Raw genomic sequence first — 16,777 nt, forward strand, 5'->3', positions numbered from 1 at the left:
AAATAGTAGGGGACAGAGGGTCCAGTGAGATGGAGGAACTGAGCGAAATACATGTTAGTAGGGAAGTGGTGTTAGGTAAATTGAAGGGATTAAAGGCGGATAAATCCCCAGGGCCAGATGGTCTGCATCCCAGAGTGCTTAAGGAAGTAGCCCAAGAAATAGTGGATGCATTAGTGATAATTTTTCAAAACTCTTTAGATTCTAGACTAGTTCCTTAGGATTGGAGGGTGGCTAATGTAACCCCACTTTTTAAAAAAGGAGGGAGAGAGAAACCGGGGAATTATAGACTGGTTAGCCTAATGTCGGTGGTGGGGAAACTGCTAGAGTCAGTTATCAGGGATGTGATAACAGCACATTTGGAAAGCGGTGAAATCATCGGACAAAGCCAGCATGGATTTGTGAAAGGAAAATCATGTCTGACGAATCTCATAGAATTTTTTGAGGATGTAACTAGTAGAGTGGATAGGGAAGAACCAGTGGATGTGGTGTATTTGGATTTTCAAAAGCCTTTTGACAAGGCCCCACACAGGAGATTAGTGTGCAAACTTAAAGCACACAGTATTGGGAGTAAGGTATTGATGTGGATAGAGAATTGGTTGGCAGACAGGAAGCAAAGAATGGGAATAAACGGGACCTTTTCAGAATGGCAGGCAGTGACTAGTGGGGTACCGCAAGGCTCAGTGCTGGGACCCCAGTTGTTTACAATATATATTAATGACTTGGATGAGGGAATTAAATGCAGCATCTCCAAGTTTGCGGATGACACGAAGCTGGGCAACAGTGTTAGCTGTGAGGAGGATGCTAAGAGGATGCAGGGTGACTTGGATAGGTTGGGTGAGTGGGCAAATACATGGCAGATGCAATTTAATGTGGAAAAATGTGAAGTTATCCACTTTGGTGGCAAAAACAGGAAAACAGATTATTATCTGAATGGTGGCCGATTAGGAAAAGGGGAGGTGCAACGAGACCTGGGTGTCATTATACACCAGTCATTGAAAGTGGGCATGCAGGTATAGTAGGCGGTGAAAAAGGCGAATGGTATGCTGGCATTTATAGCAAGAGGATTCGAGTACAGGAGCAGGGAGATACTACTGCAGTTGTACAAGGCCTTGGTGAGACCACACCTGGAGTATTGTGTGCAGTTTTGGTCCCCTAATCTGAGGAAAGACATCCTTACCATAGAGGGAGTACAAAGAAGGTTCACCAGATTGATTCCTGGGATGGCAGGACTTTCATATGATGAAAGACTGGATGAACTAGGTTTATACTCATTGGAATTTAGAAGATTGAGGGGGGATCTGATTGAAACATATAAAATTCTAAAGGGATTGGACAGGCTAGATGCAGGAAGATTGTTCCCGATGTTGGGGAAGTCCAGAACGAGGGGCCACAGTTTGAGGATAGAGGGGAAGCCTTTTAGGCCCAAGATGAGGAAAAACTTCTTCACACAGAGAGTGGTGAATCTGTGGAATTCTCTGCCACAGGAAACAGTTGAGGTCAGTTCATTGGCTATATTTAAGAGGGAGTTAGATACGGCCCTTGTGGCTAAAGGGATCAGGGGGTATGGAGGGAAGGCAGGTACAGGGTTCTGAGTTGGATGATCAGTCATGATCATACTGAATGGCGGTGCAGGCTCAAAGGGCCGAATGGCCTACTCCTGCACCTATTTTCTATGTTTCTGTGTTTCTATTCAATTCCGTTTCATTGCACAATACCCAGTCCAGAATAGCTGATCCCCTAGTGGGCTTAACCACATCAATTTCTTGAGGACTTTCACGACAATTACAAATTAACAAAATGGAATCGGGGAAAGACTGCACCAACAAGACTGGTGAAACAGCGGTGTGCAAAAGGCAACTGTGCAAATACAAAAACAACAATAACTATTGAGAACAAGAGACAGAATGGCTGAAAGTGAACTCACTGGTGGTGGGAAGAGCTCAGATGTGGAGCGAGTGAAGTTGAGTAAAGCTAGTCGAGAGCTTGATAGACGACATCTCATCAACGTTCCTAAAGCTGGTGCCATGGCTCCCGAAGCTCCGACACCTCCTTCCTGATGGCAGCAGTGAGAACAGAGCCTGGCCTAGAGGGGCCGCTCTGCATGCCTCTGCCTTATTTTATTTGGCCTTTCTAATGAATCCCACGGTCACCCGGCCCACCCCAGGGAACTGGCCTCCCCGTGGCTGGTTGAGGATGCTGGTCAATTCCTCTGGAGTCCAGCCTCCGTGTGGACCTTCAGCCCATCGAGTCTGCTCCACCTTTCCACCATGGCCGATTTATTATCCCTCTCAACCCCATTCTCCCGCCTTCTCCCCGTGTCAACTGGGCACTAACCATTACATCTCTGTCTAGGTACGGCTGGGTGGAAGATGGATTTGTTGTTATTCCGAGAGTCACTCCAAGGGAACTGTGCGGACAGAATAGAACGGGCGTAGTGATATGGCCTCAAGACCAGACCTTCAAGTTCGATGCTTACTGCTTCCGAGAGAACGGTAACTGGAGCCAGCTGCACACTCAGAACGGGTTATGCTGGGGAGGTTCCCTGCTCGCATGGCGAGGCTCGGGCAGGGAGGGTGGCCGAGCCATACTTAACGCCACTTCACAGATGATACCATCCATTGGAGAGATCAGAATCACAATCAGGTTTAATATCATTGGCACATGTCATAAAATGTGTTGTTTTGCACAGCAGTACATTGCAAAACATAATTATAAAAACTGGAAATTACAATAAGAAACGTTTCCTGAATAGTGGGAAGTTCACATCTACAGATGTGCTGGGCTGTCCACACCACTCTCTGCAGAGTCCTGTGATTGAGGGAAGTACAGTTCCCATACCAGGCAGTGATGCAGCCAGTCAAGATGCTCTCAATTGTGCCCCTGTAGAAAGTTCTTAGAATTTGGGGGGCCCATACCAAACTTCCTCAACCGTCTGAGGTGAAAGAGATGCTGTTGTGCCTTTTTCACCACACAGCTGGTGTGTACAGACCGCGTGAGATCCTTGGTGATATGGATGCCAAGTAACTTAAAATTGGTGCTGAGTCCCAAGAGAGAGAATTTATAGAATGCCTACAAGATGGCTATTTTGAGTAGCTTGTGGTTGATCCCACGAGAGGAATGGCAAATCAGGTTTGAGTGTTGTTTAGTGAACGAGATTTGATTAGGAAGTTTATGATAAAGGAATCCCTTCAGAGAAAGTGATCACAATATGATTGAATTCATCCTGTAGCTTGAGAGGGAGAAGATAAAGTCAGATGTATCAGTATTATAGTGGAATAAAGGGAATTACAGAGGCATGAGAGGACAAAGTTGATTGGAAGGGGACGCTAGCAGGAATGATGGGAGAACAGCAATGGCTGGAGTTTCTGGTGCAGTCCAGAAGGTGCAGGATAAATACATTCCAAAGAAGTATTCTAAAGGGAGGATGGAGCAACTGTGACTGACAGGGGAATTCAAAGACAGCATAAAAGCAAAAGAGAGAGCATATAATGTAGCAAAAATTAATTGGAAGTAGAGGATTGGGAAGCTTTTAAAAACTAACAAGGCAACTAAAAAACGCCATAAGACAATAAGGAGAGAAGAGATGAAATATGAATGTAAACTATCCAATAATAGAGGATACCAAAAGTTTTTTCAGAAATATAAAGATTAAAAGAGAGGCAAAAACTGATATCAGACCACTGATAAATGATGTTGGAGAGGTAGTAATGGGGACAAGGAAACAGCACATGAACTGAATAAGTACTGTATTTTGCATCCATCTTCACTGTGGAAGACACTAGCAGTATGCTGGAAGTTGGAGAGTGTCAGGGGCTGAAGTGAGTAAAGTTGCTATGACTAGGGAGAAGGTACTTGGGAAGCTGAAAGTTCTGATGGTAGATAAGTCATTGGACCAGATGGACTGTACCCCAGGGTTCTGAAAGACCTAGTTGAAGAAATTGTGGAGTCATTAGTAATAATCTTTCAAAAAGGTATGGTTCCAGAGGCCCGGGAAATTGCAAATGTCACTCCACTCTTTAAGAAGGGAGGGAAGCAGAAGAAAGGAAAATATAGGCCAGTTAGCCAGACATCAGTGGTTGGAGAGATGTTGGAGTCTATTATTAAGGATGAGGTTTCGAGGTATTTGGAGGCACATGATATAATAGGCCAAAGTCAGCACAGTTTCCTTAAGGGGAAATCTTGCCTGACAAATCTGATAGAATTTTTTGAGGAAATAACAGACAGGATAGACAAAGGAGAGTCAATGAATGTTGATAACTTGGATTTTTAGAAGGCCTTTGACAAAGTGCTGCACAAGGCTGGTAAACAAGATAAGAGCCCATAGTATTACAGGAAAGATGCTAGCATGGATAGAAGATTGGCTGAACGGTAGGGGGCAAAGAGTTGGAATAAGTGGGTGTCTTTTCTGGTTGCCTGCTGGTTGGTGTGGGGACTGCTCCTTTTCACATTATATGTCAATGATTTGGATGATGGAATTGATGCTTTGTGGCCAAGTTTGCAGATGATACAAAGATAGGTGGAGGGGCAGATAGTGTTGAGGAAGCAGGGAGTCTGCAGAAGGAGTTAGACAGATTTGGAGAAGGGAAGAGGCAGATGGAATACAGTGTAGAGAGGTGTACGGTCATGCACTTTGGTCACAGGAATAAAGGCGTGGACTATTTTCTAAATCGATTATATGGTTATAAGAGTATGTCTTGCTTGCCTTTATTAATCAAGAAAGTTATGTTGCAGCTTATAAAATTCTAGTTGGACCTCATCTGGAGTATTGCATATGGTTCTAGTTGTACCAATATAGGAAGGATGTGGAGACTTTAGAGAAGGTGCAGAAGAGATTTACTGGGATGACGCCTGGATTAGAAAGCAAGTGCTTGAACAAGAGGCTGAACAAACTTGGGTTGTTTTCTCAGGAGCGGCGCAGGGTGAGTGGAGATCTGACAGAGGTTTTTAAGATTATGAGAGGCAGAGATAGAGTAGACAGACAGTATCTTTTCCCAGGGTTGAAATGTTTAATACCAGAGGGCATGCATTTAATACAAGGGGGAGAAAGTTCAAAGGAGATGTGAGGGGTAAGTTTTTTTACACAGAGTGGTGGGTGGCTGGCGGGGGTGGTGGTGGAGGCAGATACGATGGAGGTGTTTAAGAGCATCTTAGTTCTACAAAGAATAGAGGGATGTGGATGTGGACAGCGTGTAGACAGAAGGGATTAGTTTAGTTCAATATTGAATTACTAGTTTAATGAGGCTGGCACAGCTTGCTGGGCTGAAACATCTGTACCTGTGCTCTGTTGTTCAGTGAAAGAGTTTGTCAGACAGTGACAGGACAGAAAAGCTGGTGAGTGCTGTTTGTCATTGTTAAAACATAGAACAGGAACAGGCCATTTGGCCCCTAATGTTGTGCCAAACCAAATACATTGGTAAACTTTGTTATTTATAGTTTTTTAAAATAAATTTTGTTGTATTTCTTTATTTTTCTATAAATGCCTGGAAGGAAATGAATCTTAGGATAGTCAAAGTGAAGGATAATCCAAAGAGCTTTTACAGGTATATTAAGAGTAAAATGATTGTCAGGGATAAAATTGGTCCTCTTGAAGATCAGAGTGGTCGGCTATGTGCGGAACCAAAGGAAGTGGGGGAGATCTTAAATAGGTTTTTTGCGTCTGTATTTACTAAGGAAACTGGCATGAAGTCTATGGAATTAAGGGAAACAAGTAGTGAGATTATGGAAACTGTACAGATTGAAAAGGAGGAGGTGCTTGCTATCTTGAGGCAAATTAAAGTGGATAAATCCCCGGGACCTGACAGAGTGTTCCCTCGGACCTTGAAGGAGACTAGTGTTGAAATTGCAGGGGCCCTGGCTGAAATATTTAAAATGTCGCTGTCTACAGGTGAGGTGCCGGAGGATTGGAGAGTGGCTCATGTTGTTCCGTTGTTTAAAAAAGGATCGATAAGTAATCCGGGAAATTATAGGCCGGTAAATTTGACATCGGTAGTGGGTAAGTTATTGGAGGGAGTACTAAGAGACAGAATCTACAAGCATTTGGATAGACAGGGACTTATTAGGAAGAGTCAACATGGCTTTGTGCGTGGTAGGTCATGTTTGACCAATCTGTTGAAGTTTTTCGAGGAGGTTACCAGGAAAGTGGATGAAGGGAAGGCAGTGGATATTGTCTACATGGACTTCAGTAAGGCCTTTGACAAGGTCCCGCATGGGAGGTTAGTTAGGAAAATTCAGTCGCTAGGTATACATGGAGAGGTGGTAAATTGGATTGGACATTGGCTCGATGGAAGAAGCCAAAGAGTAGTAGTAGAGAATTGCTTCTCTGAGTGGAGGCCTGTGACTAGTGGTGTGCCACAGGGATCAGTGCTGGGTCCATTGTTATTTGTCATCTATATCAATGATCTGGATGATAATGTGGTAAATTGGGTCAGCAAATTTGCTGATGACACAAAGATTGGAGGTGTAGTGGACAGTGAAGAAGGTTTTCAGAGCCTGCAGAGGGACTTGGACCAGCTGGAAAAATGGGCTGAAAAATGGCAGTTGGAATTTAATACAGACAAGTGTGGAGTATTGCACATTGGAAGGACAAACCAAGGCAGAACATACAGGGTTAATGGTAAGGCACTGAGGAGTGCAGTAGAACAGAGGGATCTGGGAATACAGATACAAAATTCCCTAAAAGTGGTGTCACAGGTAGATAGGGTCGTAAAGAGAGCTTTTGGTACATTGGCCTTTATTACTCAAAGTATTGAGTATAAGAGCTGGAATGTTATGATGAGGTTGTATAAGGCATTGGTGAGGCCGAATCTGGAGTATTGTGTTCAGTTTTGGTCACCAAATTACAGGAAGGATATAAATAAGGTTGAAAGAGTGCAGAGAAGGTTTACAAGGATGTTGCCGGGACTTGAGAAACTCAGTTACAGAGAAAGGTTGAATAGGTTAGGACTTTATTCCCTGGAGCGTAGAAGAATGAGGGGAGATTTGATGGAGGTATATAAAATTATGATGGGTATAGATAGGGTGAATGCAAGCAGGCTTTTTCCACTGAGGCAAGGGGAGGAAAAAACCAGAGGACATGGGTTAAGGGTAGGGGGGGGGGAAGTTTAAAGGAAACATTAGCGGGGGCTTCTTCACACAGAGAGTGGTGGGAGTATGGAATGAGCTGCCAGACGAGGTGGTAAATGCGGGTTCTTTTTTAACATTTAAGAATAAATTGGACAGATACATGGATGGGAGGTGTATGGAGGGATATGGTCCGTGTGCAGGTCAGTGGGACTAGGCAGAAAATAGTTCGGCACAGCCAAGAAGGGCCAAAAGGCCTGTTTCTGTGCTGTAGTTTTTCTATGGTTTCTATATGGTGACATTTATGTTGTCATCTTTCTTTAAACCCATCACTTTTGCTGGAGCATAGGCTGCCGAATGCAGCTCATCAGACTCCTCTGTCCTGTGCCAGCCTTTCAAGTTGTCCCCAGGTGTAGCCCGTCTTCTCGGTGTCAAATCCAGGGACGATGTCTCTGGAGCTTCTGTTAGTGTTTCCGTAGCCCTGTTATTCGCGGGATGTTGTCACTAGCCACGTGCCCAGCAGTCAGCCAGGCATGGGACCGTTCATGGCAGAGACTGTCAGAACACGGTGGGGCGGAAAAGCTGGTGAGTGGTGGCAGGAAACTGAACACAGTTTTATCTGAATCAGCAACAAACAGGAAGCAAGCGAAGTGAGGCACGTTGAACAACAATAAGAGTGAAATGCAGAGTGATCAGGATGTTGTAAGAAGCAGGAAGGATCTGCTGTCAACAAACTCACTCAAAAATCCATCAGAAATTCTTTGTGACACCCATCCCAGTTCAGGAAAGATAAATCAGCTGAATTCATGGTTTATCTCAAACACTACGCTTCAAGAAATTGACACATCCCATTTCTACAGTGGTGCTAGAAAGTTTGTGAACCCCCATAGAATTTTCTCTATTTCTGCATAAATATGACTTAAAATGTGATCAGATATTCACATAAGTCCTAAAACTAGATAAAGAGAATCCACCTATTTAACCCTAACCTAATCACAGGACAATTTACAATGACCATTTAACCTGCTAATCAGTTTGTTTTGGACTGTGGGAGGAAACCCACATGCACATGGAAAGGAACGTGCAAACTTGCTTAGAGGATGCCAGATTTGAACTCCGAACTCCAATGCCCCGAGCTGTAACAGCATCTCAGAAACCCCTACGCTACCATGGTGCCCTTTAGAGGGTGTTCTACAAGGAGATGCTGGACAAACTAGTTGTCCTGAACAGTGGTCTCAGCCGGAACCGTCAACTGTTTAGTCCCTCCATAGATGGTTGTCTGACCTGCTGAGTTCCTCCAGCATTGTGTGTTTGGTTGTTCAAGCTTTCCAGCGTCTACAGAGTCTCTTGTATTTGTGAGTGTTTTGTCTGAGTGTCAGACCAGGGTGAAGTTTATTAAATTAGGAGAGTCACAGGGTGAGTAGACAGACAGTATATTTCCCAGGGTTGAAATATCTAATAACAGGGGGCAGGCATTTAATATGAGAGGGGTACTTCCAAAGGAAATGTGAGGGGCAAGTTGTTTTACAAAAAGAGTGGTGGGAGCCTGGATTGTGCTGCCTGAGGTGGTACCAGAGGGACATATGATAGAGGGGTTTAAGAGACTCGTAGTTCTACAAAGAATGGAGGGATATGCACATTGTGTAGGCAGAAGAGATTAGTTTAGTTGGCCATTTGAGTACTAATTTAATGGACTCAACTCAACATTATGGGCTGAAAGGTCTGTTCCTGTGCTGTACTGTTCTTATAGAGCAATACAGTCATGGAGCAGTGTAATACAGTCGTGCAGCAGTGTAATACAGTCGTGCAGCAGTGTAATACAGTCGTGCAGCAGTGTAATACAGTCATGGAGCATTACAGTCATGGAACAGTGTAATACAGTCATGGAGCAGTGCAATACAGTCATGGAGCAGTGCAATACAGTCATGGAGCGGTGTAATACAGTCGTGGACCGGTGTAATACAGTCGTGGAGCGGTGTAATACAGTCGTGGAGCGGTGTAATCAGTCGTGGAGCAGTGTAATCAGTCATGGAGCAGTGTAATACAGTCATGCAGCAGTGTAATACAGTCATGCAGCAGTGTAATACAGTCGTGGAGCAGTGTAATACAGTTGTGGAGCAGTGTAATACAGTCATGGAGCATTACAGTCATGGAGCAGTGTAATACAGCTGTGGAGCATTACAGCACAGAAGCAGGCTCTGCAGCCCATCTAAATAATGCCAAACTACTGTTCTTCCCAGTTCCATCGACCTGCACCCAAACCTTAGTCCTTCATACCTCTCCCATCCATGTACCTATCCAAACCTCTGAAACGTTGAAAATGTTCTATGTTGTATCTAAAGTCAATTTCGTCCGTCTCCCAGATTCCAAGAGAGTGAATGCCTGTGAGCCGTTAGAAATTCTGCCCACGGCCTCTGTGACAGTGTTGACATCGGTGGATACAGATACGAGGACAGTCCCTGCGTTCAGCTCTGAAACAATGACCCACTCGGACCCCAGGGTGGTCACCCTGACTCAGGACTCGAGGAGCACTATGCTCACCCTGACTCAAGTGTCGATGTCAACACGAGTTAATGAGATAACAGACCCAAAGAGGGACAGAACATTACTGGGCAATAGGATTATCTACTGCGGTAAGTGGTTAACAGTGAAAGTGGGGCTTCACGTGGTCCCCTTGTTAAATCAGGCCTGTTTGCATAAGCTTTACGGTCAGTCCTCATGGAACAGAGACCAATACATTCTCCCTTCCTCCAGTTCCTATTTTCAACTCCCCCCACCTCCCGGGTGCCATGCCATGACTTACCTCTACCTGCCATTGTCCCGCAGTGTGCCTCCGTGAACTCCCAGCTGCCTCCAGGTTTTGACTGAGACACAAGGCAGTAGTTGGGTGACTGTATTCCGGTGTGAAGATGAAGTGCAGCTCTCTCCTCACCCTTTCCTCCCTCATCTCCCTCACAGAGAAGCACGGCCTCTGCAGATCCTGAGCAATGACCGACAGCAGAGATTCAGCAGATGCTGGAAATCCAGAGCAACATGCACAAGGTGCTCAGCAGCTCAGGCAGCACCTATGGAAATGAATAAACAATTTGACTTTTCAGACCGAGATCCTTCTTCAGGTCTTGCGTAATCACCGGCTTTACTTTGCAACGCAATTGACCCCGTTTCCTTTCTTACCCGCAGTGCTGGTCGTGGTGCTCGTTCTCCTTCTGGCCCTCGTGATTATCCTGATTTGCTTCCTGAAAAAGTAAGAGCCTCCTTGGGTTGTGGCTGAATGGGGGGAGGTTACCAAAATGCATATCAGATCGGAAATGGAGCTTCCTATTGTGGAGATGTGTGAGAATGGGGGGGATCTCACTGAAACATACTGAATATTGAAAGGCCCAGATAGATGGGATGTAGAGAGGATGTTTCCTGCAATGGGGGTGTCTAGGACCAGAGGACACAGCCTCAGAATAGAGGGACATCCATTTAAAACAGAAATGAGGAGAAATCTCTTTAACCTGAGGGTGGTGAGACTGGGGAATTCATTGCCGCAGACGGCTGAGGAGGCCAAATCATTTGGTATATTTAAAATGGAGATCAATAGATTCTTGATTAGTCAGGGCGTCAAAGGTTATGGGGAGAAGACAGGAGAATGAGATTGAGAGGGATAATAAATCGGCCATGCTGGATTGGGGAAGCAGGCTTGATGGGCCAGACGGTGCAATTCTACTCCTAAATCTTATGATTCCGAAGACCATAATACATAGATTTGTGGGATAGCAGGTCAAGTGGACTCCAGTGTAGATAGGCAAGAGGAAAATTTGAACAGAGGATGAATATCAGAGTGAAAGACATGGTACAGCGGGATTGCTGGAAAGGCCAACTGTGACTGAGGCCCATCACTGACTACAGAGGGCACATGGTGCACTTGGTGAAACACTCATCCCCAGCAGTAATAGTGACTAGGTCTGAACCAGAGCTGCTACAAGGAGCTGTCTCATATCGAGGCAGCAGCAACAACCTGCACAGGTGTGCTGATGGTGGAGGCCACCATCTTTAATTGGATAATTGAGTTAATTAGCTTTTGGTTGGTCTAGGGAGAGGGGCTTAGCAGTTATAAGCTTCAGGTTACCAAGGCTTTGGAGTTAGTTTTCTTTTGTGTTTAGAGTCATAGAGCACTTCAGCACAGAAACAGGCCCTTCAGCCCATCTAGTCTGTGGTGAAGTATTATTCTGCCTAGTCCCATCAGCCACCATAGCTCTCCACGCCCCTCTCATCCACGTACCTATCCAAGTTTCTCTCAAGTGTTGACATTGATCCTGAATTCACCACTTGTGCCAGCAGCTCCTTCCACACACTCACCACCCTCTCAGTGAAGAGGTTCACGCTCCCGTTTCCCTTAACCTTTTCATCTTTCACCCTTAACCCATGTCCTCTAGTTGTAGTCCCACCCGACCTCAATGGGAAAAGCCCTGCTTGCATTTACCCTATTAATACCCCTCATAATTCTGTATCAAGTCTCCTCTCAATCTTCTATGTTCCAAGGAATAAAGTCCTAACCTGTTCAACCTCTCCCGATAACTCAGGCCCTCAAATCCCGGCAACATCCTTGTAAATTTTTTTCTGTACTCTTTCAATGTTATTTACATCTTTGCTGTAGATAGGGGACCAAAATTGCACACAATACTCCAGATTAGGCCTCACCAGCATCTTGTACAACTTCATCAATAACATCCCATTTATACCCATCGATACCAAAGGTCAAAGCCCAAAGGGTGATTGGAGGACTGGAAGCCGAAGCCCAATGCCGGAAGCCATTACTGAGTCTGAAGTCCAATGGAAACCCATTGTCCATGAGTCCTCTGGAGTCCGGCAGTCCTGCCCTAGGGTTGGAGGATTGTTTGTGTGGGTGGTTTGGAAGTAGAAAAGGGGGTTGTTTTGCTGTGTTGTTCTGACAAGCATTATGGGTGTACTATGTTGGTGCGTTGACACCCGCAGGCCACCCCGGCTCATCCCTGGGCTGTGTTGGTTGTCACCGTATGTTTCTATGTCCATAAAAATAGATCTGATAGAGGTTTATAACATTATGAGAGGCGTAGGTAGAGTAGACAGACAGTATCTGTTCACATGGTTGAAATGTAATACCGGAGGGCATGTATTTAAGGTGATGGTAGTAATTTCAAAGGAGGTGTGTGGGACAAGTTTTTAGACGGAGAGTGGTGGGTGCCTGGATTGCCCTGCCTGGGGTGGTGGTGGAGGCACAAACATTAGAGACCTTTAGGAAATGTTCAGGGAGGCACATGACTGTGAGGAAAGTGGAGGGATTTGGGCATTGTGTAGGTAGCAGGGATTAGTTTAGTTGGCCATTTGATTATCAATTTATAAGACCATAAGATATAGGAGCAAAAGTAGGCGATCCAACCCATTGAGTCTGCTCCGCCTTTCATTCATGGGCTGATCCAATTCATCCAGTCATCCCCACTCCCCTGCCTTCTCCCCATACCCTTTGATGCCCTGGCTAATCAAGAACCTATCTATCTCTGCCTTAAAAACACCCTGTGACTTGGCCTCCACAGCCACTCATGGCAACAAATTCCACAGATTTACCACCCTCTGACTAAAGTAATTTCTCCGCATCTCAGTTCTGAATGGACGTCCTTCAATCCAGAAGTTGTGCCCTCTTGTCCTAGACTCCCCTACCATGGGAAATAACTTTGCCATATCCAGTCTCTTCAGGCCAATTTAATTGGTTCGGTATAACATTGTGGGTTGATGAACTGTTCCTGTGCTCTACTGTTCTGAGTCTGAATTATTATTATCACTGAATCTGAATGATAATAATAATGACAGATTTTTCACTCTTGTCAGCCATGTAAGTCCCGGGTAGAGATTCTGGAATGCCGTCGCTCTCAGATATAGACGGATTCTTCATTGCTGTTTCTGTAACAAAATCTGAATTATTAGTGACCCAGTATATCAGGTGATTGTATCTGTTGTAACAGTTATGTTTGTAACCCTTAGACGCAGGAGCTACTCCTACTCGAGCACTAGGCAGCCAAAGGAGAACATTGAAACAGAAGTGTGGAGCCTGAATGTGAATGGCACCAGCTCGTCATGAGGTCCCACGGAGAAGGAAGCAAAGCCTGAGGTCACAGCTTCCAACTCAACCAAGGAGCCACCGCAGCCAGCCAACCAATGTCCAGGATCCAATTTGGGGTTAGAGTCAGCAGGCATGGTCTTACCTAGAACTATACTGAATGCCGACTGCTCGGACAGGGCGTTCTGGAGTCACACAAGCCTTCTCCTATCCTCCCTTACCACCTTACAGATTACTACTTCTTCTTCTGATAGCCATCGCCCCCACCCCACCGCAGTATTCTCTCCTGGCCCAGTCCTTCATGTTGTCTGCAGGTGTAGCCCATCTTCCAACGGCTAGACAGAGATCCTCCCTCTCCCAGGAATGATGTCTCTGGGGCTTCTGTTGGCATTTCTGCAGCTCTGGGTTTTTACGGGATGTGGCCGCTAGCCCTGTGGCCGAACCCTCCTCCTCACACAGCCGGGATCGGGACTGTCCTCGGTGCAGTTTACAGATCGCCTGAACCTTGTGAATTGTCTTATTGTCCAGGTTCTGTTAGTGCACACAGAATCCAATGTGTTCATTACTTAAGACCCCAATGAACTGTCAGTTAACAAACGGCACTGTCTGTTTCAAAGGTTTTGTGGACGGGGATGGTGTTGGGGGATAAAGATGCTTCATCAAACAGCACAATGTCTATTGCTTTAACCCGTCAGCAGAACATCAGAGGGTGGTGCTGGGTCACCATGCGCTGTGTGGGGTGATGTGTGTGTGTGTGTGTGTGTGTGTGAGACTATGTGTGAGTGTGACTGTGTTAGTCCATGTGTGTGTGATGTGTGTGACTGTGTGTATGTGTGTGTGTTTGTGTGTGTGTGATGTGTGAGTGTGTGTGACTGTGTGTGTGACTACGTGTGAGTGTGACTGTGTGTTAGTCCGTGTGTGTGTGTGTGTGTGTGTGTGAGACTATGTGTGAGTGTGACTGTGTTAGTCCATGTGTGTGTGATGTGTGTGACTGTGTGTATGTGTGTGTGTTTGTGTGTGTGTGATGTGTGAGTGTGTGTGACTGTGTGTGTGACTACGTGTGAGTGTGTGTGTGTGTGACTACGTGTGAGTGTGACTGTGTGTTAGTCCGTGTGTGTGTGTGTGTGGACAGGGGAATAGAAGGAGAGGGTTTGAGGGAAGTGAAGGGAAGAATGAGGGAGGCAGGAATCTGAATGAGAGTGAATCAGAAGAGGGGAGAGAGTGCGGAGTGCGTCAGAAAGTAAAAAAGACTGAGGAGGAAATAGGAGAGGGGAGAAATGTGGTAAGAAGGGAGGGAAGAGTGAATGACTGGGGAGGGAAAAGGAAGTGTGTGAAGGGAGTGAGGGTGTGAGCGGGACTGGAGGGTAAAAGTGGGAGGAGATGGTGGCTGCAGACAGTGAGAGTGAGGGGGCAGTAAGAAGGGGAGGGGAAGTAGGGCAAAGTGAACAGGGTAGGAAGGTGAGGGCTGGCTGAGGGAGGACGACCTCCTTCTCCATTGTACGTCCAATTCCTGTGTTCAAAAAGATTGCCTCTGCCTGGAACTTTATGCACAGTATTACAAGGGATGATACAGACCCATTCAGAGCATTTGGGCCATTAGAACAAAATGGGTCATAGAACAGGACAGGACAGCACAGGCAGGCGATGTGGCCTATAATATTGTGCCAAATATGATGCCAATTTATACGAGAGTAATACACACACAAAATGCTGGAGGAATGTTTTGACAGTTTTCATTTCAACCTGGCTTCACCTTCTAGCATGTCCTCTTTCCCCTCCCCCTCCTCCTCCTCCTCCTACCTTTCTATTTGGGCTTCTTCCCCCATCCTTTCCAGACCTGAAGAAGGGTCTTGACCCGAAACATCGACTGTTTATTTCTGTCCATAGATTCTGCCTGACCTGCTGAGTTCCTCTAGCATTTTGTGTGTGTTGCTCTGGATTTCCAGCATCTGCAGAATTTCTTGTGCCAATTCATACCAAATATCCTTTTTCTGTGTATCATCCCTATCTCTCCATTCCCTTCAGACGTGTGTCTGTCTAAAGGCCTCTTAAACTCCACCACATTCCTGCATCCACAACTACCCCCGATAACCCTTTCCAGGCATCGGCCCTGTCTGTATAAAAAAAACTTTCCCCTCACGACACCTTTAAGCATCCCTCCTCTGTCCTGAGAAGCATATTCTCTGCTGTTTGACGTTTCCACCCCGGGGAGCAGATCCTAACTGTCTAGCCTGTCTATATTTTGATCCCATTTGAGCCCTCTAAGCCTCACCAGTACGACCCTCTGTTTCATACCCCCTGTTGTGTGTGTGACTGGACTCCCATCTTCCCCCGTTCACCCCAGCCCCTCCCTGTGGGAGGAAATCCCACTGTCTCACTATTCTTTGGGTAAATCCTCTCAATTCCTCAATGGATTTCTTGGTGATGGCCTCTCATTCTGCTTTTCTGCAGAACTTGAAATGGTCTCGCCACATCCACGCTCTCGAAACCTCTCAAAATTTCAGGCACCTCGAGCAGGTTATAGTGTGGACTAATGCGCCCTAAGTCACTTACATCCATTTCCTGTCAAAACAGGGAATTCGCTCCTTCAGAGTGAACCAGATGGGCCTTTTTCTCCGTGCTGTATGACTCTTTGTTTATTCCGGTTTAAGCTTCTCAAGAAAGTTTGTGGCTAGTTTGTATTAGAGTTCTTGTTATGGATTTGGAATCTGAAATTGATTTTACGTGGGATCCAGATGTGTCATGGTCATATTGCAGTTAGTTTAATGCTGTTACAATTGGGGTAGCCACGTTTACAGTTCAATTCTGACATCCTCGATAAGAAAGTTTGTGGGTCCTTCCTGTGTACGTGTGGGTTTCCTCCCACAATCCAAAGACATGATAGTTAGTAGGTGAATTGGTCATTGTAAATTGTCCAGTGATTAGCCTAGGGTTAAATCGGGAGTTACTGATTGACTCAGAGGACTGGAGGGGCCTGTTCGGCTCTGTATCTCAAAAAATAAGCAAATCAAATGACACATTTTAATCTGCTGTAGAAGACCAAGATGATCTTAATAAATAAGATGCTCCTTAAGTCCATATATGACGAGAAAGATTGCAAAACTGTGTTCTCCTGAAACTAACCCTCAGTTTTTGTAAAATATGTACACGTCTTTGTTTCCTTTCCAAGGGTAATTGGTTTAATGTTCTGAATGCACTGTGTAACTTAGCAAGAGTTTAAAATGTAATGAAATGTACTTGTAATATTCAGTGTTGTTTGAGCAAGAGCCCTTATAAGGACAAAATTATCTTAAATGTCTCTTTACCAAACACTTATTTTCAGATCTAAGACTATATTAATAAAAACTAACTATAATCTATGCATTGACTTACAGTTATTTGGTAAATACTCGGTGTAGAACAACACACACAATGCTGGAGGAACTCAGTAGGTCAGGCAGCATCTATGGAAATCAATAGAAAGTTGATGTTTCAGGCCAAGACCCTTCATCAGGACTGGAGAAGAAGTGGGCAGAAGCCAGAATAAGCCCCTTCCCCTTTCCTCACCTGCTTATTCTGCCTTCTTACTCTTTCTTTTCCGGTTCTGATGGAAAGTCTTGGCCCAAAACATTGACAGTTTATTCCCCTCCGCAGATGCTG

The 16,777-nt window shown here is 45.3% G+C and overlaps 1 protein-coding gene across 1 annotated transcript in view; it reads left to right on the forward strand.

Moving 5' to 3' along the window:
* The window catches only part of lyve1a (lymphatic vessel endothelial hyaluronic receptor 1a), a 43,821-nt gene extending 27,330 nt beyond the window's left edge, over nt 1–16,491 (forward strand). Inside the window, exons 3-6 of the mRNA XM_072272910.1 lie at nt 2,353–2,492; nt 9,423–9,692; nt 10,240–10,303; nt 13,063–16,491. Coding sequence (XP_072129011.1) covers nt 2,353–2,492; nt 9,423–9,692; nt 10,240–10,303; nt 13,063–13,159 — 571 coding nt within the window. The 3' untranslated portion in view covers nt 13,160–16,491. The remainder of the gene's footprint in view (nt 1–2,352; nt 2,493–9,422; nt 9,693–10,239; nt 10,304–13,062) is intronic.
* The last annotated feature ends 286 nt before the right edge of the window (nt 16,492–16,777 follow it).

Source organism: Mobula birostris, chromosome 11 (genome assembly GCF_030028105.1).
Source record: "Mobula birostris isolate sMobBir1 chromosome 11, sMobBir1.hap1, whole genome shotgun sequence".
In the NCBI taxonomy this organism is placed as follows: domain Eukaryota; kingdom Metazoa; phylum Chordata; class Chondrichthyes; order Myliobatiformes; family Myliobatidae; genus Mobula; species Mobula birostris.